Source organism: Pezoporus wallicus, unplaced genomic scaffold (assembly GCF_028554395.1).
Source record: "Pezoporus wallicus isolate ANWC-B61680 ecotype Strahan unplaced genomic scaffold, APGP_CSIRO_Pwel_v1 contig_8234, whole genome shotgun sequence".
Classification (NCBI taxonomy): domain Eukaryota; kingdom Metazoa; phylum Chordata; class Aves; order Psittaciformes; family Psittacidae; genus Pezoporus; species Pezoporus wallicus.
This window is the reverse complement of record NW_026637703.1, coordinates 244,390-268,284: the sequence shown is the minus strand read 5'-3', so window position 1 is coordinate 268,284 and position 23,895 is coordinate 244,390. Positions and strand designations below refer to the sequence as shown.

The window sequence follows — 23,895 nt, the reverse complement described above, 5'->3', positions numbered from 1 at the left end:
CCAGCCGGCTGCGGCCGCGGCCGGGAGGAAATGGAGAGGAGGAGTGGCCCAAGAGGCAACTTCCTTCTCCCCGCGCCGGGGGACGGCCGCGGGGCCGCTTTTCTCTCCCCTCTCTTGCTCAAAGCCCTCCTTGGTGCCTGCGTCACATCACGGGGGCATCGTGCGGGGAAACACCACTGGGGGCGGCTGCGGAGGGACCGGGATAGGGCAGTGGGACAGGGATGGGGCAGTGGGACAGGGATGGAGCAGTGGGATAGGGATGGGGCAGTGGGACAGGGATGGAGCAGTGGGATAGGGGTGGAGCAGTGGGACAGGGATGGAGCAGTGGGATAGGGATGGAGCAGTGGGATAGGGATGGGGCAGTGGGGTATGGATGGAGCAGTGGGATATGGATGGAGCAGTGGGATATGGATGGAGCAGTGGGATATGGATGGAGCAGTGGGGTATGGATGGAGCAGTGGGATATGGATGGAGCAGTGGGGTATGGATGGGGCAGTGGGATAGGGATGGAGCAGTGGGATATGGATGGAGCAGTGGGGTATGGATGGAGCAGTGGGGTATGGATGGGGCAGTGGGATAGGGATGGAGCAGTGGGATATGGATGGAGCAGTGGGATATGGATGGAGCAGTGGGGTATGGATGGGGCAGTGGGATAGGGATGGAGCAGTGGGATATGGATGGAGCAGTGGGGTATGGATGGAGCAGTGGGGTATGGATGGGGCAGTGGGATAGGGATGGAGCAGTGGGATATGGATGGAGCAGTGGGATATGGATGGAGCAGTGGGGTATGGATGGGGCAGTGGGATAGGGATGGAGCAGTGGGATATGGATGGGGCAGTGGGGTATGGATGGGGCAGTGGGATATGGATGGGGCAGTGGGATATGGATGGAGCAGTGGGATAGGGGTGGAGCAGTGGGATAGGGATGGGGCAGTGGGATATGGAGGGGGCAGTGGGATATGGATGGAGCAGTGGGATAGGGGTGGAGCAGTGGGATAGGGATGGGGCAGTGGGATAGGGATGGGGTACTGGGATAGGGATGGAGAAGTGGGATATGGATGGAACAGTGGGATATGGATGGAGCAGTTGGACAGGGATGGGGCAGTGGGATAGGGATGGGGAAGTGGGACAGGGATGGGGAAGTGGGACAGGGATGGGGCAGTGGGATAGGGATGGAGCAGTGGGATAGGGATGGGGCAGTGGGACAGGGATGGGGCAGTGGGATAGGGATGGGGCAGTGGGATAGGGATGGGGCAGTGGGACAGGGATGGAGCAGTGGGACAGGGATGGGGCAGTGGGACAGGGATGGGGCAGTGGGACAGGGATGGGGCAGTGGGATATGGATGGAGCAGTGGGACAGGGATGGGGCAGTGGGATATGGATGGAGCAGTGGGATATGGTGGGGGCAATGGGATGGGGATGGGACAGTGGGATGAACTCAGCACCCGCACAGCCTCTAGAGCCCCAAGGTCAAGGAAAACCTCCCACCCGTTGGGTGACATCAGCCCAGAGCCCTTCACCAGTGAAGGCCAGAGCGATGATGCTATTGAGGTTATCGAAGCCGAACCCACAGCCCGGGGACAAGGGGCCTTGCCAGGGGGAGCAGAAAGTGAAACTGGGAAAGAGCAGTGAATCCATGCGACAGAGCCTGGGGGGCAAGCAGGCCCAGAGCAAGTGCTTTGTCTGTCGCTGGGCACTGCAGCAGCTCCTGCACCGCGGCCCTGCTGAGGCGCAGGCACGTCCCTGCAGCACAGGACATGGGGCCAACGGGGCCGAGCCAAAGCAGCCTCCTGATGGGGTTCAACTTCCTGGTGCTGGGGAACCCCAGCAGGAACCTGCTCCCTGCCACAGCAGCTGCACAGGAGCAAACCCAGGAGCGGGGAAGGTCTGGGGTGCTCTGGAGCATCGCAGATCCCGCCCGGGCTGCGATGCACACCAAGGTCCCCACATCCCCGTGGGGCCAGGATGCTCTGAGCAGGGCCCCCCCCAGCCTGGACCCGCAGAGTCTCTGCCGGGCACCGGACCTCGCTGGGGCTGAGGCTGGGATTTGCCTAACAAATCCCTGCAGCCCTGGGGGATTCTGTGTCAGGAAGGAGCAGGAGCTCAGCTGGGGGATGTCCGTCCATCGGCACGGAGCTCCGGGTCCTGCTCTCAGGGTTGGGATGCGTGGGGCCGGACCCAAGCTGGAGGTCCTGCCCCAAGGAGCTTGCTCCTCCAGGGGCGGCCACGGCAAGAGATGGGCTCAGGCTAATTCCGTTTTGCAAGGGAGGAACCTCCCCGAGCACCGCTGAGACCGTTGGAAAACCCCAGCGATGCCCCAAGGACCCGAAAGGAAGCAACTGGAGGGAAAGCGGCTCCCGGGCACCACCTGAGGGCTGTAAGCGGGGGCAGTGTGAGCCATCCCCAGCACCCCATGGGCAGCCCAGGGGGAACAGGGGCAGGAAGCCTCCAAAACGCATCAGGAAACCGAGGGAGGTGGAGGAAGGGCTCAGTGCGCACCCTTTCTGGAGATGGGGGTTCCAAACTGCCCCAAGCTGCAGGCAGAGGGGCCGGGGGCCACGGCCGGAGGTCCTGGTTGTAGTGGGGACATGGGACCAACCTGCATGGGACAATGGCGCATGGGGATGGGGACCCATGTGGGGCAGCCTGACCCAGGGTGCCAAGCACGGCTGTGGGGTGCCCGTGCAGGTGATGGGGTGATGCATGCGGGGCGATGCAGGGCTGGCACTTGCAGCTGGGGATGGTGACCTGGTGCTGATGCCCATCAGCCTCCCAAAATCATCAGCTTGGTCTGGGGTGATGGCCAAAGAAGCCGGGGGAGCGCCTGGGAGAGCAGGAGGATGGGTCAGGGGCATCACTGGCAGCAAGAGGTGTCCCACATGGGGATGTCCCCCTGGTGCGGCCCATGGGGACAAGAGGGACAGGACCATGGAACCTGCTCATACTCCCGGCTGTGCTGCTGCTGCCCCTGCCACAGCCCTGGGCTCTGAGGACCTCTGGTACCCCAAAGTGGGGCAGCAAGCTGCCGTGCTGCTGTGTGCCATGGGGAGGGGATGTCAGGGGTAGGGGCACACATGTGGGCAGTGTGGCAAGGCAGTTGGGGGGCAGCGCACCCTGGGGACCCCCACATGCAATGCAGTAGGCTGTGTACATGGGGGGGGGGTGTCTGATGAAGGAGGGGCACACATGGGCATCAGAGCAGTGCAGTGGGGGAATGGGGTGGGGGATACACACACCACGTAAGCAGGACAGCAGTGGGGGGCCATGCCTGTGCAGTGGGGCAGGTTACCTAGGCGGGGCTGTACGCATGCAGTGGGGCAGTGCAGGGGTGGGGGCTCTACACATGCAGTGGGGCAGTGCAGTGGGGCTCTACACATGCAGTGGGGCAGTGCAGTGGGGGGAGCTGTACGCATGCAGTGGGGCAGTGCAGTGGGTGGGGGCTGTACGCATGCAGTGGGGCAGTGCAGTGTGGGGGGGCTGTATGCATGCAGTGGGGCAGTGCAGTGTGGGGGGGCTGTATGCATGCAGTGGGGCAGTGCAGTGTGGAGGGGCTCTATGCATGCAGGGGGGGGTCTGTTGCAGGAGGGGTGTGCATTGGGCCAGGCCTCTCTCCCCCCAGCCCCAGGCCCCCACTCACCGTGTCCCTCGATCCCCGGACCCCCTCCGTGTCCCTGCGGGTGCCGGTGCCGGGACCCCCAAGCTGGGCCCCTGGCGGGGAGGAAGCGGCCGGGCTGGGCTGGGCCCTTCCTGCAAACCCTGCACAAACGTCCCCTCCATGGGGCACCCGCAGGGAAGGGTGGGAGATCCCCAGGGATGGGGGCACGGGGACCTCGGAGCCGAGGTGCTGGTACCAGCCCCTGACCAGCACCCCCCATCTGGGTACCCGCAGGTGATGGGCACCCCCTGGTCTGGTCCCCACCAGGAGGCATTGCTGCAGATGGGGGGGACCACAGGGCCCATTGCTGCTGAGCACTGATTTACAAGGGCGATTTTAGGTCTTTCCTCCGTTTTTGCCTTGTTGCCAGAACACCCCCAGGGCTGTTAAGCTGCAGCCCAGACACGTGCAAGTGCCCCCGGCACTGTGCTGCCCCAGGAGCCACAGGAAGCTCAATGAAGCCCCCCGAGGCCAGTGGGTCCCTTTGGGGGGGTGCCCAGAACGGGTCCAGCGTGAGCCCCATCAGCTCTGTGCTCCCATCCCCACAGCACCGGCCTTGCCCAGGGAAACTCTGCGAAAAGGAGGAAATCTGTTCAAAAAGAAGCAAAAAAAGCAGCTGAAAAGGTCACGGGCTCGGAGGTGCAGGAAAACGGGCGCAGGGATGAAATGTGCCCCATGGAGGCACAGCCGGGAGCGGGGAGCACAGAAACTAAAAGTGAGAGGCTGCAAGTGGAGAAGGGGAAATGGTGCTGGGATGGGGACACGGAAGCCCCAAACAAGGAAGAATTAAAGTGTATAACGAAGTAACCCGCCCCACGGTGGGAGCAGCTTCCCCGGTGTGGGGCTGCACGAGCATCACCTGCAGCGTCCAGCCCTTTCCCAGACCCATAGCGCCTTACCCAAGCCCGGAGCTGCCCTTTTTGCCCTGTGAGCCCCCACCCCATCATCAATGACTTGGGCTCTCGGGTGGGTTTTGTTTTCTGTCGCCCACCTTTGCGTCCGCGCGCCCTGAATCGCTGCTGCTCCTCGTTCCCATGGGGTCCCATCGCAGCATCAGCCCTCCTGCATCCTGAACCCGTGGCAAGAGGCAGGAGCAGCAGAACCGCGGCGTGCAGGCAGGAGCAGAGCAGGGGCTCCCGTTTCCTGGGGCACTGAGCCTGGCCTCACCGTTACCAAAAGTTTCCAGCCCTTGTGAGCAGCTTCCACAATAACCCAAACAGTTTACGCTGGGCCCGGGAGCCCGCATCCTGCTTGGGTCAGCGGGGCCCTTCTAAACAGTTTATGCATAGAGCAAGGGAACTGAGGGCGATCGCTCTTCTCAATGGAAAGCGAGGAATCTCATGGGATTTGTGGAGTTAAAGCCGTTCAGGGGTGCTGGTCCCGATGCCCGCTCCTGAAACCCAGCTGAAATCCACTGCTGCTTTCTGATGCAGCCGAGCTCCGTCCCCACCTTACCAAAAGGATTTAAAGAAGGATAAAACAGGGAGAAAAGGATTCTGGCAGCTTCGGCCCTTCACGTGCTGCCGTTGGCACTGGGAAGGCTCCTGGCTGTGCCACAACGAGCTGGGCAGGCTCAGTGCCACCGTGGATGCTGGGGCCAGCGACAGGAGAGGGCAGGGAGCAGTGGCAGAGGCCGCTGGGCCAGGGAGGTTTCAGGGTCACGCTCTGGGGAAAAAAGTGAAAAATTGGGGCTAAAAACAGAAAACTTGGGAAATAATTTGGAAAAGATGAAGTGCAGCGAGCGCCTGCGGCTGCTTCCTGCGGCCGGTGGGACAGGCACCTACAGCACCCTGAGACTGTCACCTACAGCGTCCTGAGACTGGCACCTACAGCACCCTGAGACTGTCACCTACAGCGTCCTGAGACTGGCACCTACAGCGTCCTGAGACTGTCACCTACAGCGTCCTGAGACTGGCACCTACAGCGTCCTGAGACTGTCACCTACAGCGTCCTGAGACTGGCACCTACAGCGTCCTGAGGCTGTCACCTACAGCGTCCTGAGGCTGTCACCTACAGCACCCTGAGACTGTCACCTACAGCGTCCTGAGACTGTCACCTACAGCACCCTGAGACTGTCACCTACAGCATCCTGAGACCTACAGCACCCTGAGGCTGTCACCTACAGCGTCCTGAGACTGTCACCTACAGCGTCCTGAGGCTGTCACCTACAGCGTCCTGAGACTGTCACCTACAGCGTCCTGAGACTGTCACCTACAGCACCCTGAGACTGTCACCTACAGCATCCTGAGACTGGCACCTACAGCACCCTGAGACTGTCACCTACAGCATCCTGAGACTGTCACCTACAGCGTCCTGAGACTGTCACCTACAGCACCCTGAGACTGTCACCTACAGCGTCCTGAGACTGTCACCTACAGCGTCCTGAGACTGTCACCTACAGCACCCTGAGACTGTCACCTACAGCATCCTGAGACTGGCACCTACAGCACCCTGAGACTGTCACCTACAGCATCCTGAGACTGTCACCTACAGCGTCCTGAGACTGTCACCTACAGCGTCCTGAGGCTGTCACCTACAGCGTCCTGAGGCTGTCACCTACAGCACCCTGAGACTGTCACCTACAGCACCCTGAGACTGTCACCTACAGCACCCTGAGACTGTCACCTACAGCGTCCTGAGACTGTCACCTACAGCGTCCTGAGACTGTCACCTACAGCACCCTGAGACTGTCACCTACAGCATCCTGAGACTGTCACCTACAGCGTCCTGAGACTGTCACCTACAGCACCCTGAGACTGTCACCTACAGATGTCCTGGGACAGTCCCTTACAGGGTCCTGCTGTAAATATCAACTCATTTCACAGGCAGTGACCATTCACTCTCTCCCGTGTGAATGAGCGTTCATAGAAGGTGCTTGTCCCAGGCAGCAAGGGTGCCTGTAAAGTGCTGCAGAGGAGCCAAAGCCATTTCCGAGCCCCTAAGGAGTAAAGCAGTGTGATCGTACCTGCATTTTAAAGCTACGAATGCTTTTCGTTTCTTTCCTCTAAAAGCTGTTGGAACTACGTGGTCTTTAAGGTCCCTTCCAACTCAAACCATCCTATGATTTGCAAAGGCAAAGACATGGGACAGGGCTTTGCCTTGGCCAGCGTGTGCAGCTCCAGCCTGAAGCAATGCGGCTGCACAGCCAACAGCGGAGGGAAGAGCCCAAAGCCCTTTCTTCCCACCCTGCAGCTCCCCCTGTTCAGGCTGGAAGCCGCATTTCCAGCTTGTTCCAATCAGTTTCCAGACTTTCACATTCCAGACAAGCCCCAGGGCTCATTAAAGCAGGAGTTTTCCTACTGTAATGCTGTGGAACAAGCACTTTAACAGCTCAGCCGGTGGCTCTGGCTCGGCCGCACCGAGAGAAGTGACTCCGGGTCCCCTCAGCAGCAGCAGAGCTCACCCTGCGCTCACGATGGACAAACTCATCCTATCCCAATGACCTTCCCATGGGGCAGCATCAGCGCAGCTGGGAACAGTCAGGACAGGAAAGATGCTCGTCCTGGGCCCTTCCCTTCTCTGATCTCCATGGCAGGGCCACGGCTTTGGGCACAGCGAAAGGGCTGGATGTGCCCCTCACCTCACTCTGAGGTGCTGCTGAGGATGGGTAATGGCCCTGCAGCACCCTGTTCTGGGGGTGACAAAGCAACGTGAGAGGAATACATCCACCTGTACCCATACATACGTAAATAATATTGGCTAATCACAGGATCCCAGCCTGGTTTGTGTTAAAGGGACCTTAAAGCTCCTCCAGCTCCAACCCCTGCCACGGGCAGGGACACCTTCCACTAGAGCAGCTTGCTCCAAGCCCCTGTGTCCAACCTGGCCTTGAACACTGCCAGGGATGGGGCAGCCACAGCTTCTCTGGGCACCCTGTGCCAGCGCCTCAGCACCCTCACAGGGAAGAGCTTCTGCCTAAGAGCTCATCTCAGTCTCCCCTCTGGCAGGTTAAAGCCATTCCCCTTGGCCTGTCCCTACACCCCTTGTCCCAAGCCCCTCTCCAGCTTTCCTGCAGCCCCTTCAGGCACTGGAGCTGCTCTGAGCTCTCCCCTTCAGGAGCTTTCTCCTCTCCAGAACACTTTTGCAGTTACAAGTGTTTGTGCCTGTATGAGCAGAGCAGAACCAGCCGGGCCCTGCAGTCCCCCCCAGCCGCGTCCCTTGCCCCAGCAGCCAGCCCTGGCTCCGTCTGTGGCCACCAGCAGCGCTGGCACGAAGCTGGTGGTTCTTTTGATCCCAATGGATCAAAGAGCTGTTTCCCCACCGCGGCGCGGCCGCAGCGTGCCCAGACACTCCATGGTCAGCCAAGGGAGGAGCAGGACGTGCCCTGTCACACCCCGGCGCTCCGGCTGCCCCTCCGGGTGCTTCCCTGTGCTCAGCTTCCCTTCCTGGAAAACACCCCAAAGCAGAGCACAGGGAGCTGGGAAAGGCAGCCCTGGGGCTCTGCCCCTGCAGCACGAACAGGGAAGAGGTGTCCTGAGGGATGTGGGCACAGCCAGCCCATGTCCTGCTCCCGCTCGCCCTCATGGCCATGTGGGGTTTGGATGGAGCCCAGGCACTTGTGGGCTGCTTTGATTTATCCGGCGTGGGCCAAGTGTCTGAGCTGAGCAAAGGCACAAGGAGCTGAGCAGCCTCTGAGGGAATGTGGAGACTCACGGGATATGGAGAGTGCTCCAGGAGGTGGTTTCTGCAAGGGAAAACCCCGCTGCAGGAGCACCCAGTGGCAGCAGAGACCCGTGCCTGGGATCGAAGATCGACAGCATTCCATGTCTGGTGCCCTTGACATGTGGCTCCCAGGGATGTCCCCAGCCACATCCCATGCAGGGCACAGCAGTGACAAGGCTGTGTCCTGGCCACTCTGCCCAGCCTCAAACAGCAGCAGCTCCAGCTGGCTGTCCTGCCAGGGGCTCATGGGGACGCTCAGTGTTTCCCTTCCCTGCCTGCTGCCATCTGGGCTCAGCCACTCGTTATCCTTCTTGGCTTTACCTGGAGCAATATCCTATAGGTTCACAGATGGGGATTTGTTATTGCCACAGCCTCTACAGCACAAGGGACATTCTAAGCATCACAGCAGAACACACCAAAGGGCTCCCAGTGCCACACCAGCACCAGCCAGGAGCGAAGTGCCACAGGGAAACAGGAACACGTGCTCCCACCCGCAAGGGAAAAACAGGAACATGCCCAAGGGGAAGACAAGCACCACACTCTGCTGCCTGCAGCTGCACAAAGTGTGAGCCTGGCGGCCCTTTAGGCACTGACAACCCAGGTTAAATGTTAAATAGGGTGATGTGCAGCCCTTGCTTTCCGTGTTGCAGGAGTCTCCGTGCCCCTGGAGGCACAGCCGTGAGGCAGTTCTCAGCGGGACCCTTTGCTATCTGAGCTCCAGCTCCTGCCCACAGGCTGGGGTAGAAGATTCAGCAGAGGACAAAGACTCCCTGGGCTGTGGGAACAAATTTGCTTCACAGAAAGCAAGGTGTTAGTACAACCCCCCCCCAGATTCCCCTGCATCCTATGATCCGTGTTCCTCCTGATGAGCCAAACTCACCGGACTGAGGAAGCCCGAATGCTGTGAAGGGGAGACAGAATGGACCCCCCCTGCTCGATACCCAGGTTGGGACACAATGTTTAACCAGGGGAGCTCAAGGATTCTCCCATCCAGCTGCCTCGTTGATCTCAGTGGTGCCAGAAACCCCAAAGCTCCACCAGATGATGGCTCAAGGGCAGCCCTGTGGTGCTGGAGATGCGTATCCATGCCACGGCAAAGCAATCCTACCACTGCCTCAATAATCCACTTAATTATCCTCCCGGACCCAACTGCTTGCCCTGAGGAACTGCTACATCTCATCCATTTAAAGCATTCCTCATCCCACAGTGAAATTATTCCACCCAATTTAAGAGTTCCAAACAAGGAGAAGCAGGCCCTGGAGTTCCTCCCATGTAAGCCAAAGGAGACAGCATCAGCCCTTGCTCCTGTGCAGGGTCTCACCCATCACAGCCAGATGCAAGACGCTGCTTTAGCCACACAAAGAGACCCAGAGAGCAACTGGAGCCAAGAGCCCCCTCCAAAACCTCCTGGGGACAGATGAGACCCAGGGAAAGGGAGATGGTGCCTTCCAGACGGGGGAGTTTCCTCCCTGCCCTTCCAGCATGGGAATGCTGATGCCAAGCGTGGAAAGAGGAGAGGAGAGCTGGTACCATCTGAAAAAGGAGACTGCTGGCTTTTATTAACCAGTGAAGTGGGCCCAGACACTCACATAAGGGAGGAAAAGCAAAGCAGGGAGCAGCCCCAGACCCAGGAGTTGGGGTGTGCATGGCCCAGAGTGCTCCTGAGCTGTCTCCATGTGGAAAAGGACACCCATCCGGTGAAGAGGGCACAGAGAAAGTACCCAGAGCTGGGTGGCACCAGGAGGTGAGCACAGGCCCGGAGCAGGGACACTGCCCCCCTTAGTTGCAGTTCTTGGGCAGGCGATAGACACCTCCGGAGTAGATGAGCTGCTGGTCCCGGACCTTCTTCTGGAGGAAACCCTGGAGCTCTTGGATATCGATTTCTGTCACCACGGGGCCTGTCATCACAAACATCTTCAGCATGCTGTGAATCCTCTCCAAGGACAGGCTCTCCAGGTTGGTCAGCATGGCCTGGATGTACGTCCAGAACAGCTGCAGGGGACACACAGCAACAGTAAATCACACGGTCGTCTGTACCAGGAGGAAAGGGGTGCTTTAGCATCCTGTATCCCAAACGCAGAGCAGGGCTGGAGCTGACAGCAAGTTCTGCTCTCAGCCATGAGCGTTTGGTCTTCAAACAGAACCGCATCAGGTGCTGGGACACACAGCAGGGCACTTTTCTGGAGGGAAGGCTGCAAACCAGCACATGCACCAACGAGCGTTAAGAGATACCCACTTCAAACACCCTCCAAAAACCTGGACTTGCCATGGAAAGTGCAAATCCAAAATGCATCACCTTAATCAGATTCCCCAGTCCCAAAAGCAGGGGATGTTTGCATCATCCTGCTGCCTTTGCAGGCAGCCAAGACACACGGACAGTACCTGCAGCTCTTCCTCTTTCTGGTCAGCCTGCGAGGCCATGGCAGAGTCCCCCTCCTCGTCACTGTCTATCAGAACGACCTTCTCCACCTGGTCCTTCTGCTCCTCCTCAATCACAGTGAAGGTGCCCTGGGGCTCCTCTCGCAGGACACCCTGTTGCAGCCACAGCGTCATCTTGCGCTTCAGCGACGTCACGGGCACCTTGAGCACCTCACTCAGCTCCGTCAGTGTCCATGTACCTGCAGAGAGCACGGGTATCAGAGAAGAGAACAGGACATCTGCCCACCCCCAGCGTGCCAGGGCTTGGTAAGAGGATGGGGAAGGCTGGGGAGCCGCTGTCAGGAGCGAGCAGTGACTGCCTGAACACAGAGCGCTGAGCTGGGGCCCTGCTGGGTGCTGTCTCCTAGGAGAGCCGGAGACCTGGCTGAGCGCTGCGGTAGATGCAAGTCCATGAACCAGGCCTTGGTCCTGCTCTCAGAGCCTTCAGCTACCCCAGGACCACGGCCTTCCCCTCCACCCCTGGGAAGCTGACAGACACTGGGGTAACACCGAGCCGCTGCCACTCACTCTTGGTCTGGAAGTGCAGAATGATGGCAGCGTGCACAGGAGACACGGACAGCGAGAGGGTGCGATCCGCCAGCTCCACGTCCAAGCTCACCAGGCCCAGGTGGTACTTCCAGTTCAGGGTCCTCATGGCCTGGAAAAGGGGAAGCAGCCGCTCACAGCAGATCTTCCAGCAGGAACCACTCAGTGCTGCGTTACTGCAAATGCCCCTCTGCACGTCACACACCTCTGCCAGGTACCAAAGCTGCTCCCCTCATGAGTCGCCCAGCACTGCCACCATCCCTCATGGGGAACATCCTCCTCAGCACCAGCTGTGGTTCAGCCCTTACCCAAGACCAGTGCCCCTCTCCTGCATAAACACCGGTTACTCAGCTCCCCGGTAGGGTAGTGCGGAGGTTGAGGAAACACTGGAAGACCAATTGGGTTGCTCAGGACAAACTCCTACTGGAAAAGAAATATGCATCTGGGGCAGGATTTCCTCAGAAGAGAAGTAGTCTCTTCTGATACTAATGTGAGAAGAGCACTGCTTGCTTTAAGGCTGAGGATGCTCAAGGAGGCTGCTCCCTCCTTCATAGAGTCATAGATTAGTTTGGGCTGGAAGGGAGCTCAAAGCTCATCCAGTCCCAACCCCTGCCACAGGCAGGGACACCTTCCACTAGAGCAGCTTGCTCCAAGCCTCTGTGTCCAGCCTGGCCTTGAACACTGCCAGGGATGGGGCAGCCACATTCATACCCTCCTAACTAATTTTTCTGCAGGCACAGGCATCGGCTGGCTTCCCCATCTGGCATGGGAGAAGAGACAGGACCTAGAGCTGGGAGCTTCCCAGCCTCATGGCACATATCACCTCGTGTATAGTAACAAGAAAGGATACAGAAAACCAAGCTGGAAGTGATCAGAGCACAAGTGGACAGTTAAAGAGGAACATCTGCATAAAGCACCAAACTGTTCAGGTTGGCTGCAAAGAACCACCTGCATGTGCACACAGACACGGTACCAGCCTAACTGCTAAATCTGAACCCTCCATGCTCCAGATGTGTGTTCTGCGCTCCAGATGTGTGTTCTGCGCTCCAGATGTGTGTTCTGCACTCCAGACAAAGCCAAGACCACAACTCTGGAAATGACCTACATCTCTCTTTGATATCCAGACAGATGCTCTTGCTCCCAACCCACTCTATGTGCAATGCAAGACGCATCTCAGCCTTCTCTAACCACCGTGGTCAAGCACCCAGAGAACACAAAAGAATATTGCACAGTTGCTTATATTTCCTCTGTGTGTCTCCATTCCACGCTGTTTATAAAGACATGGATCCTATGTCTGAGCCACTGTCAAAAAAACTTGCACCTGAACTGTCTTAACGTGTTCAGGAACCCTCCAGAAATGGATGAAACAAGCCAGGAGAAACCACAGGCACAAGAGGCAGCAGCACTCACCTAACTCCAGACTAAGGGACTCTTCAAATGAGAGCATGTTAAGTTTCTTTTCGAGAGGATAAACCGGGGAGGAGAGTGACAGAGTAGTGAAGAACAGAGGCCCAACAGGGACAGGAGGTCGCTTCTACTGCTACAGGAAGGCCAACAAGCTTAAGAACTTCCAGCTCAGAACCCATTTAACCAACAAACACAGTCACGTTGTAGAAAACCACCAAACTGCAGTCACCACAATGACCAGGCACCCCCAGAGATCAACCCTTCCTTTGGCTCAGCTAAGCTAGTGCAGCCTCCAACACTGATTCAAAGCTGAAGAACTTTGGGGTTCCACTGTAACACTGTGGGTTTACCAGCAGCTAAAGCCGAAGGGATGTTAAAGGGGACTTCTCAAGGCCCATGCTATCTAACAAAGTCTGCCTCACCTTTAATTTCTCATACTTCTTGGAATAGGCTTCCATGGCTTCCTTGACCTGCTCTGGAAGCTCCAGCTTCTCCTCTTTCAGTGGTGGCCAGAACTCACTGGACAGGATAACAGCCACGAGGCTGAAGGGTGGCCTCTCCTCCTCCGGGAGCTTCTCTTCTTCATCACGGATGTTGGCGTTAATGCGTCGGGAGTCTGCCATATCCTGGAAAAGGCAGAGGAAGCTCAGGCAGCCCCTTCTCCCCAAGTCAGTGTTAACCAACAGCAAACCTCACCAAGGTGACCAGCCTTGTCTCCAAATGATGATGGGGACATTAGAAAGGGTTGAGGGAGGGCCTGCAGCTCAACACTGGCCTGCACTGGAGTCCCTCAGACCTGTGTACTTCTCACAGTGCTCCAAGTGAATTAAACTCCAGAGTCCCAACCTTAGAGGAGCTGGAAGAGCTCACCTCTTAAATGCCAGGATACTGTACTGCAGGAAGGGCAGGAGAGACAACAGCACCAGAGCAACCATCCCCCAGGGTCAATAACACAACCGACAGGGCTTAAAAACCAGACTTGATTTGAATGCACTTCTGCCTGTCATGAAGCAGTGCCCTCACTGGGATTTTGGGAACCCAACTTTCCTAAAAGACCCTTTTTTGGGGTCCTTCTCTTCCCCAACAAAACGCCAGGATTTGAATTTCATTGATAAAAATTACTTTTAACATGACTTCACAATAGTGCATCTGAGCTTCCCCAAACCGCAGCTTCAGCAGCTCCACGTTGCGGATCTCCCTGGTAAGAGAAAGAGCAGATCAGACCCAGGTCCCTCAGCCAACGAGCCTGGCTTGGCCTCCACCCCTTCAACACAGCCCAGAGAGGCAGACCCTGGCACAGGGTGCTCCTCCTAGGACCCTGCAAAGCTCTTTATCTGAGAGGATGCCTCCCAGCATCTAAGTGAGGAGCAACCTCTGGGGGGCAGCAGCTTTTCGAAGACCTTCCCATCCCTTTCATTCAGATGAGCATCATGTGGAGCCAATCCCCTCAACACCACAGAGCAACCTCAGCGTTTGGTGAGCCACTTGCCCGAGTTTGCCCATCCCAGATATGGTTTGCAGTAGAAGCACTTCACAGACAGGAAAACCACTGAGCTGTTGAATCAAGAGACACAGCTGTGTTGCACCTGAGGTTTCCTGTTGCTTCATCTCTTTTGCTTGCTTGGACACTTTCTGCTGACCCTCAGCAGCCTGTGCAGGTTGTGAGGGCCACCAGAACATGTGAGATAGAGCTAAGAGTGTGTTGGTACCTCCAGTTTCCTACGTGCTGCCCTACTTGTGCAAGCCAAGGGCAGGACTGAGGAGGAAGCAGTCCGAGAAGAAGTGAGCACATGAAATTCCAGATGCAAACCCAAAGCTACAGAGAAAATGGCCAAAGACATTCCCGGTGTTCACAGGGGAGTCTGTAGCACACCTTTATCAGGTGATTTCACCATGGAATGCCCTGGGCTTGGGCACTTGAACCTCACCTCTCAGCACTGTAGTTGAACTGATGCAGCAGCCGGTCGGCCAGGAGCGTGCGGTACTCATTGATGAACAGGTCTTTGCTGCCGTAGATGCTCACCAGGAGGCTGATGATGTCTGAGGAACGACGCTTGGAACTTGATTTTCCTGGTGAAATCCAGCACAGTGTCACATCAATAGAGACTTGCCCCAGCTCAGCTAGAGAGCAGAAGCAAACGAGCTGCTCAAGTCTGCAGCGAACCTACTACAACTTCTGGTCTTGGCATCTAACCTGGATCTGCATCAACTGGGTCAGGAACCCAGTCCCCTGGTTCTGCAATGTCATCATCACTCTCCTGGCCATTCTCCAGGGTCACTGGGTCAGCTTTTGAGAGCTCGTTTGCAAGATCACCAGAGCCCTCAGCATCCCCTGTGAGCCCAGCCACGATCTGCCGCACCGTGTCCTCCCGCGTCCTGCCAACAGCAACAAAACAGAGCAAGGGAAGGGAAGAGGAGGAAAAGGGGATGCCTAAGGCTGCCCCACAAGCCTCTTACCTCAGATACTTCCTGATGGGCTCACAGGCGACCTCCAGGATAACCATGGAGGGGTCAAGCTCCCGCAAGGCCTTGATGGCTGAGATATACAGAGTGATGATGTCGGATGTGTTGACTCCTACAGGAATGGGGCAGAGGGAGTCAGAGTCCCAGAGCACAGACTAATGGCTTGGATGCAAGAAGCCTGGATGCTGCAAGCCCTTGGTTTGATCTATGGAGTCGGAGGCAAAGGGCTTGCTGCCCTACTGCCTCAGCCAGAGGGAGAGATTGGATCCATGTGTCTGAGAAAGCAGTTCCAACTGTGAGCACAGGCTCAGAGCGCACCAAAAACCAGCTGAGCCCTGACTGTGCATGAAGAGATCCAACCACACACAGCAAAGAAGCCTGTTTCCACCTGGACCAAAGCTAAACTTCCAGTGCAGCTCCTCACCATACTGTGAAAATGAGGCAAAAATGGGCTGGCTATAACCATCTACTGCTGTCCATGCTCAGCTGAACACAGAGAACATGCGACATGCCCAGCCTCCTCAAACACAAGATCAGACGATGGCCCCCAGCAGACCCCCACTCATGCCCAGGTTCCTTACAACACAATGTGTGTTACGACACACATGGGGATGCAAAACCCACCTGGATGCAGAAGCCGCATTTCCAGAGCACTTTTCAGGGAGCTGAGCAGCTGCTGCCTCTGATTAGTCCTTTCCAGGCAGAACTTGAGGTCCTCCACTGCGGGCTTCGACTCTGGGAAATCTACAAACCAAGCAGTGCCTATGAACAGTGGCCATGCTCCTCTGGAAGGCTGGAGGAGGCAGCGTGGCACATCAGGGGACAGATCTATCATTCATCCCATCCAAGTCCAAGAGTGAATGAACACTGAGTGGGTCTCACCTACCTCGAATGATGCTGAAGAGCTCTTCAATGCGCATGCTGGCGTAGATGCGGTAGAAGAACCTCTGGACGTGGCACCGCCAGCGCTTCAGGGTGCTGCTGGCTTCTGAAGAGGAGTGAGCAGAGGGACCATCTTGCAGGAAAACCCTGCTGAGCCAGCCAATTACCTTCTCAATCCACTGCACAAGGACAGGGAGAGCACAGAGGCGGTGAACACCACAGCTGGATGCACAGCTGGATCCCACACTTAACCCTTCATCCCACACCTACCACAGCAAGCAGAAATGGGCTGCTAGAAAAAGACAGCACCACCTCCAGCCACTCTCCAAATGCACCCTGCCTGGGTTACAGCTGAGGATCATAGAATGGTTTGGGTTGGAAGGGACCTTAAAGCCCATCCAGCTCCAACCCCTGCCATGGGCAGGGACACCTTCCACTAGAGCAGCTTGCTCCAAGCCCCATCCAACCTGGCCTTGACTGTGAACTTTAACTAAAGATACAGGATATACACTATGCAGATGTGTCTGAGAAGATAAGGGGTGACTGGGGACTGTGCATGGGTGCTGGGCTCCAGAAAGGAGCACCATCCTCAACCTAAAATCTCTACAATTCCTGAAATCAATGAAGAGCAAGCAAGCCACGCCAGGGGCTCAGACAACCACCCAAACTCAGGCACTTGAAACCAAGACCTCAAATACCGGCCTACTCACTGAATGACAAAATGAAAAACTGAAAAGGGAGCACCAGAAGGTTCAGGTTTTGATATATTTGAGTTTTCTTACAGAGAAATGTGTAATTGGCAAATTGCAATGTGTGGATGTTCAAGAGAAGTGTTCAGGGGGGCGTTCATTCCCCCTTTAAGGTGACAAATTGTGGCACTTCTTACGATAGTACCTGAGGATTAATAGTTACTGGATATTGAATGGGTTTTGTTAGATTTCCACAGCCTGCAACACAAATGCTGTCAAGGTCTGGCTCTGGTCAGTTTTAATCACCTACTCACCTGAGGAAACAATGAAATGCACAAGTTCTGCCAATGCCAGGGCAGGATGAAAGCAGGGACTACAGAAGACCTGGGCACTGAGCTGGGCAAAAGTGAGGCAGAGGATAAGGAATGTTCCTAAAGGCTGAAGGGAAGGGCTGTAACTGATGCCACACAACTCAGTTTTAAGGAATATAATTATTATCAAACCAACCCACTTGTCCCCATGAGTTTATCTCTGAGTGCTCCAGTTATAACCCAGTTATGAGCTGACACCGAGAGCTGTTGCTGCTGTGTCTGACACAGGTTTGCTCTCAGCGCCTGGACTTTCGGCAGGCTGCCTCTCAGACTCTTTTTTCTCCTGTTTTACCTTTCTCTTGCCAGGCTTCTTTTCTTCCTTAAAATCATCTCTTCCTAACTCTGACACGCTCCAACACTTGGGGCCAAACACACCGGCCCTTCTGAGGAGGTGGGAACAAAGGGACCTTGCAAGGTCTGGCAAGTGGAATGCAGCTGCCTTTTCTCATAAACAAGCTCCAGGTCAAACAAAAGCTTTTCACACCAGCTCCAATAAAGGAAGTGTTGCAGGGCAACTAAAGGGAAGTAAACATAAAGTGACTGCTGATGCTTGCAGGCAACAAAAGAGGCTGGCATGGGAAACAGCAAGGAGACCAGGAAAGCAGACAGCGGTCGGATTTGCACAGCAAACTGACTTCATGGGTTGCTCTTTGACACAGGCAAAGGAACAAGGAGCACAGGGCTAGCCTGCAGAGCCATGGCTGTATCCTGGAAAAGCCATAACCTGGAGAAGGGTCTGACTTTAAGGCCACACTGGGTAAAGAGCCCAACACAAACTTGGTTCGAGGCAGCAGCAAAACGACTGGGCTGTTGCAAGAAGGAATTTAGTTCTGTGCAGTCCAATGGTGAGATCTATCACAGAGTCCCAGCCTGGTTTGTGTTGGAAGGGACCTTAAAGCTCCTCCAGCTCCAACCCCTGCCACAGGCAGGGACACCTTCCACTAGAGCAGCTTGCTCCAAGCCCCTGTGTCCAACCTGGCCTTGAACACTGCCAGGGATGGGGCAGCCACAGCTTCTCTGGGCACCCTGTGCCAGCGCCTCAGCACCCTCACAGGGAAGAGCTTCTGCCTTAGATCTAACCTGAACTTTCCCCTGTTTCAGTTTGAACCCATCACCCCTTGTCCTATCACTGCAGTCCCTAATGAAGAGCCCCTCTCCAGCATCCTTGTAGCCCCCTCAAACACTGGAAGCTGCTCTGAGGTCTCCACGCAGCTTCTCTTCTCCAGGCTGAACAGCCCCAATGTCCTCAGTTTGCCTTTGTATGGGAGGTGCTCAGCACCCATCCTTGCTTCCTGTTTTAATGGGGTGCTGAAAAATGGGAAAGATGCCAGAAAACAGCCACACAAATGATGATGGCCCTGCTGATGCAGAGGGAGCGTCCTCTGCAGGCGAGGCACACTACATGTTCTTGTTGATAAAACAGACCCACAGCAACTCCCTCATTACTAGGGACATCAGCAGGTGAAATACAAAGGTCCACTGCACACAGGGCAGAGCAAACCTCCCCCTCAAACATAAATCAAACCAGGGAGCTTTAACCACGTCTCTGCTGGGGCGGTGGAGTCACAGCCCTGGACCAGAGGTTTTCAGGTTGAATTTGCTCTAGCCTGAGCTGCACCAGGAGCAGCTGCACATCTCCACAGGCAGGGCCCCCGCTGCCCTCCTTACCTCCTGGAACTCGTTGAGGAAGGAGTGCTCGTATTCCCCCCTGCACCGCTGCTCCATCCTCTCCTCTATCATCCTGTGCAGGATGGTGGTGACGGCGTCGGCGCTCACTCTCTCCAGCAGGTTCAGCCGGCGGCTGCAGAGACCAACAGCGACTGAGCTCAGAGCGAGGGAAGCAAAGGTACGAGCAAACAGAGACACTCTGACTTCCTGAAGGCACCTTCCTCCCTGCTGCTCCACTGCTGCAGGCCCAGGCCTTAGTTCAAATGCTCCGACAGCCCACATAGAGGCACAGGTATATAACACATGACACCACCAACACCCCATCCTCCTTAGAAACATTATTTTCTGGCCATCAAAAGCTGTCTCATTTAGAAGGCTTTGCTTCCTTGCAGACAGAAGGCCTCAGAGCAAGAAGATACTCTCATATACAAGGAGAGGAACCTTCTACCTGAAGATCTGCTCTACTTCAACCATCAGTTGGCAACCAGCCACAGAACTCGTGTCAAGTTCCCTACCCAGTACCACAAACCAGCCTGACTTCCCACCTAACTCCTGTATTCAGACATCAAGACCTGCTGCTGCTCCCCACCCAGACCATCTGCTTGCTCCGAGGGACAGCCACCACCACCCCACAACGTACGTACAGGATGTCATTGAGCTGCTGAAACTGCTCCATGGCTTTGGGGCACCAGCACTGCTCTCTCCTGCTGCTGCAGCCCGCACACAGCGCGCTCTCTCCTCCGCCCTCCTCCGTATCACTCTCCTGCTCGGTCTCACTCATGCTGCTCTCACACTCATTGCTTCCATCTTCTCCTTTCTTCCACTGCCGCATGTATATCCTGAACGTACGGCTGTAGAACTGCTGGATCATCTCCTGGAAGGATTTGGTAGTGGAGAAGAAAAGGATAGCTTTGAACATGGTGTAGACCTTCTCTTGCAGCATCTGAGCGCCTGTCCCCAGGAGCAGGCCTGCCTTGGTCCATCTCTCCAGGAGTTCCAGGCTGTTCAGGTAGGGGTCCAGGCGGCACTTGAGGAGACAGAACGCATCCAGGAGGAGTGAGGAGCACTGGGGCTCCTCGGCCGTGTTTTCATACTGGCTGATGCAGTTCCAGAACTCAGGAGCTATATTTGCCTGGAGGTCCGTCTGCAGCACCTCGATGAACCACTCCTCCACGACCGAGTGCAGGTCATAACACCGCAGCACGTCCAGGGCTGCCCGCAGGTCGGCATCCTTCAGCGGCCCCACAGCACTGGACCTCGGTGCGGCCTGGAAAGAGGAGGGGATAACAAGTCAAGTCACAGACTTCTCTAGGAGGATGTGGCGGAAGAGACCCTCCGCATAAAGCGCAGGGACCAAATGCACATGGGCTCTGCTGCCAAACAGCATCAAGTGGATGCTGTTCATCCATGGAGACCTGATGGGGATCCAGCTCCAACCCCTGCCACAGGCAGGGACCCCTTCCACTAGAGCAGCTTGCTCCAAGCCCCTGCGTCCAACCTGGCCTTGAACACTGCCAGGGATGGGGCAGCCTTGTCCACTGCCGCCCCCGCCGGCGGCTCCCGCAGCACACGTGCCGGTGGGGGAGCCACGGCTCAGCCTCGGGGCCTCAGAACCCAAACCCTCCCCGCGGAGCCGCAGCACGGAGCCGTGCAGGGCAGGGCTGGACCCGCGGCCCTCCCCTGGCAGCCCCGCGCACACACACACAGCCGCCGCACCCCGCTCCCCCCGGCCCTCGTTCCACGCCGCCGGTTCCATACGTCGTCGCCCCCCCCCCCCCCCCCCCCCCCCCCCCCCCCCCCCCCTCCCCCCCAACCCCGGCACCGAGAACCGGACCCGGACGTGGACGGGACCGGACCAGGATGGGGCCGCCCCGGGGCCCGCGGTGACGTCCGGACCCTCCGCGGCCCTGAGGCCCGTGAGGGGAGCGGGGACCATGGCGTTTCCCCCCCCCGTCCCGGCCCGGCCCCTCACCAGCCCCAGGGCCGCGGGCGGCACCAGCGCCGTGCTCAGCGCGTGCCAGGCGGCCGAGAGCCCAGCGCCCGCCGGCGGCTCCATGCGGGCCGCGCCGCAGGAAGGGGCGGAGCGCGGCGGGGCGTTGGGCAGGGCCGCGCCGCGGAGATGAGCGGGGCCGGGGCCGCGCTGCGCGGGTACGGAGCGGAGCTGCGGGACGGTGAGCGGGGCCGGCGGCTGCGGGGCCGGGGGCTGCGGGGGCCGGGGGCTGCGGGGGCCGGGCCGCGGCCGGCGCTGACGGTCGGTGCCGCGCAGGGCTGGCGGAGCTGCGCGCCCGGCGGGACGAGCTGAGCGGGCGGATCCGGGAGCGGGAGGCGGAGCGGAGCCGGCTGCAGCGCCGCATCTGGGCGCTCACCGAGCGGCTGGCGGGCACCAGCGAGAGCCTGGCCCGGGACCTGGCAGCCCGCGCGGAGCTGGACCGGACCATAGCCGAGACAGAGGTGGCCTGCGGCCAGGTACCCCCGAGCGGCACCCGCTGACCGCATCCCCGGCCCCGGACAGAGCTCCTTGCACACGCAGCACACCCATGGAGGAGGTCGGGGTTTGGTTTGGTTTGGTGCATTTGGGCCTGGATAAAGCACACTGATACAAGACATCGGTGGTCCTCACGTGTAGCCCAGTAAAGACCATGTCACGAAGCATCACCTGCGGGGAAATGGAGCAGCTCTGCTCTGGAGCCAGGCTGGGAGAGCTGGGCTGGGGCAGCCTGGAGAAGAGAAGGCTCCTGAAGGGGAGACCTGAGAGCAGCTCCAGTGCCTGAAGGGGCTGCAGGAAAGCTGGAGAGGGGCTTGGGACAAGGGATGTAGGGACAGGCCAAGGGGAATGGCTTTAACCTGCCAGAGGGGAGACTGAGATGAGCTCTTAGGCAGAAGCTCTTCCCTGGGAGGGTGCTGAGGCGCTGGCACAGGGTGCCCAGAGAGAAAGGAGGAAACCAGAGCTGAGACATTGACCCAGAAGACCACACATTCACACAGGTAACAACACACTGCAGTGACAGAGCTTCTGACCGCTCTGCTTGCCCAGCTTGTAATGTCATTTATTCCATCTCTAAGGGAACGGTATCATTAAAAGAGCCGAGCTGCTGGCCCAGTACAGGGGTAGGAAGGGGACAAACCCCACAAGGGTGCTACCATTATTTTGCTTCCTCAACCCATTCACCTTTCCTATAGCAGTAAACTGCCAGGCAGGGAGTGCTTGATCCTGCGCGTAGGGTAACACCTGAACCAGGAGCTGTTTGGTTCAAAAGCACCGTTCCCCTGTCAGCTCCTGCTGAAATCCCCCTTTTCTCATTTGTTGAATGGGATCAAGCGCTCTCTGTCACATCCTCATCTCCCAAAGGCAGTACCTTCCCGTGACAGTCATTTCTCAGGGGAGGCCCGAGCTGTTTTCCCAGCCTGCTTCAGGACCTGATGGTTTGGGGTGACAGGGGGAACCCACATAAAAACTGGACAGCTTAAAACTCGTGTTGTGAAGCTACAGCGGCAAACAGCAGCTTCTAGAAGAAACCTTACCCCAGGTACAGGTCACAACAGCCCGCAAATGAACCCATGTTTGCTGGAACTTGCCCTCCCCAGCCCCTGCGAGGCACAGCACTCACTCCACCTTCATCCAGGGACAAGATGGCAACGTCCCAACACATCCTCTCAGTGTCTCATCCTGCAGGCACTGACCTTCAGCTCTCTGACCACACAGTGATTTCCACAGGCTCATAGGAACGCAGATGATCTTTGGGACTGCACCCTCATATCACACTTCATTACAATTGTCCTCTGTGTTTAAAATGGTGACATGGACGGGCAGCAAGATCTAAACCTGTTGCAGCCTCACTTCCTCGAGGATAATGAGTGGGAGTGTTAGGTTACATACAATGTAAACTAAAAATAGGAGAAAACGAATAAAGGGGAAGATTTAATCTGACTTAAGGCCATTGTGGACTTAGTCTTGAAGCAAGAAACCTAGAGTGCAGTTTTAACAGTGGAAGATGCCTGAAACCAGCTCAGCTGACCACTCTTTAATACTGCTCTGAAAAGGCCAGGTAGCAACAGCTCCCTTTGAAACAAACCAACCCCCCCAAACCCAACCCAAAGTTCGCCCCACGTCCTGCTCCAGAAGTTCTCTGCCTCCTGCTCCAAGACATAAATGGGCCAAGGTGTTTTGTAGTCAGAGGTATTCCAGCAGGGAGACAGGATGATACATTACTGAGACGTAGACACTGTGAGGATCCCTCCTGCTGCAGGATCAGCTGAATTCCAGGGGAACTCCCAAACAGTTTATGTAAAAATAAGCTGTGTTTATTTCTTGCTTTCCCAGATCCTGGAGAGTTCTCAGGCATTGCTGGATACCCTGGAGGAAGGACCTGGGAATGCTGGTAAAGGCAGCGAGCAGCAAAGCACTTCAAAAGAAAAACAAGCACATGAACAAAAGCGTTCCTAAACTCGTTCTTCAGCCCGGACAGCCCTGCTGGTCTGGGACAGCTCCTGCTCTGGTGCAAGGGTGCCACGTGTAATAAAGGTCCTTGTCCTGACGATTTCCCTTTCGGATGCACTGTGGTGTTAGAGCTATGAAGTTAATCCTCAAGTGCTAGAGATCAGGGTGGGCATCTGCAACAAAATACCCTTTCTTTTGAGCACAGTAATGAAGCACAGCCCAGGAGGTGACCTGGCAGCTGCTGCCCTCCAGACAGCACTCACCTTGCTCTGCCAAAAGCAAGCAGAGTTCCTCTGGTAGTGACAGGGAAGTGCAGAGGCAGCACTCACCGAGGTGCAAATCACAGCTACAAGGTAGAGCCCCACATGCTCCTCTCAAGAAGCACACTGCACTCCCGTACTCCACTGAGCCTGTGCTAGCCAGAGGAGTTTCAGGTGCTGAGAACAGCACAGGGTGCCCAGAGAAGCTGTGGCTGCCCCGTCCCTGGCAGTGTTCAAGGCCAGGTTGGACACAGGGGCTTGGAGCAAGCTGCTCTAGGGGAAGGTGTCCCTGCCCGTGGCAGGGGTTGGAGATGGAGGAGCTTTAACCCAAACCAGGCTGAGATTTGCTGAAGTCAGTGGGATTAGCTGCAGGATATTGTTGGCTTTAGCATTCCCCATTGACCCAGAGCAGAACAGTCAGGACCAGTTCAGACACC

General features: G+C 57.1%; 1 protein-coding gene and 1 pseudogene across 1 annotated transcript; one reads left to right on the top strand and one right to left on the bottom strand.

Annotated features, from left to right (window-relative positions):
• Positions 1 to 9,850: 9,850 nt before the first annotated feature.
• On the bottom strand, positions 9,851 to 20,859 carry ANAPC2 (anaphase promoting complex subunit 2). Its single transcript, XM_057407322.1, has 13 exons — positions 20,733 to 20,859; positions 19,405 to 20,027; positions 18,761 to 18,893; positions 16,037 to 16,211; positions 15,775 to 15,894; positions 15,145 to 15,262; positions 14,882 to 15,063; positions 14,616 to 14,757; positions 13,810 to 13,885; positions 13,110 to 13,313; positions 11,263 to 11,392; positions 10,699 to 10,934; positions 9,851 to 10,308 (listed from the first exon to the last, which is right to left on the bottom strand). The coding sequence occupies exons 1-13, from the start codon at positions 20,814 to 20,816 to the stop codon at positions 10,096 to 10,098; spliced, it is 2,436 nt and encodes an 811-aa protein (XP_057263305.1). The 5' UTR covers positions 20,817 to 20,859; the 3' UTR covers positions 9,851 to 10,095.
• Positions 20,815 to 23,306, top strand: LOC130598166 (microtubule nucleation factor SSNA1-like; annotated as a pseudogene).
• The last annotated feature ends 589 nt before the right edge of the window (positions 23,307 to 23,895 follow it).

Bases quoted from the DNA above. Each gene is read 5' to 3' on its own strand.
- ANAPC2 (XM_057407322.1), bottom strand. From the start codon at position 20,816: ATGGAGCCGCCGGCGGGCGCTGGGCTCTCGGCCGCCTGGCACGCGCTG. The intron at 16,212-18,760 runs GTAAGGAGGGCA...GTCCTTGTGCAG, and splicing joins TCCTCAACGAGTTCCAGGAG to TGGATTGAGAAGGTAATTGG. The intron at 10,935-11,262 runs GTGAGTGGCAGC...TGCTCTCTGCAG, and splicing joins TCTGCACTTCCAGACCAAGA to GTACATGGACACTGACGGAG.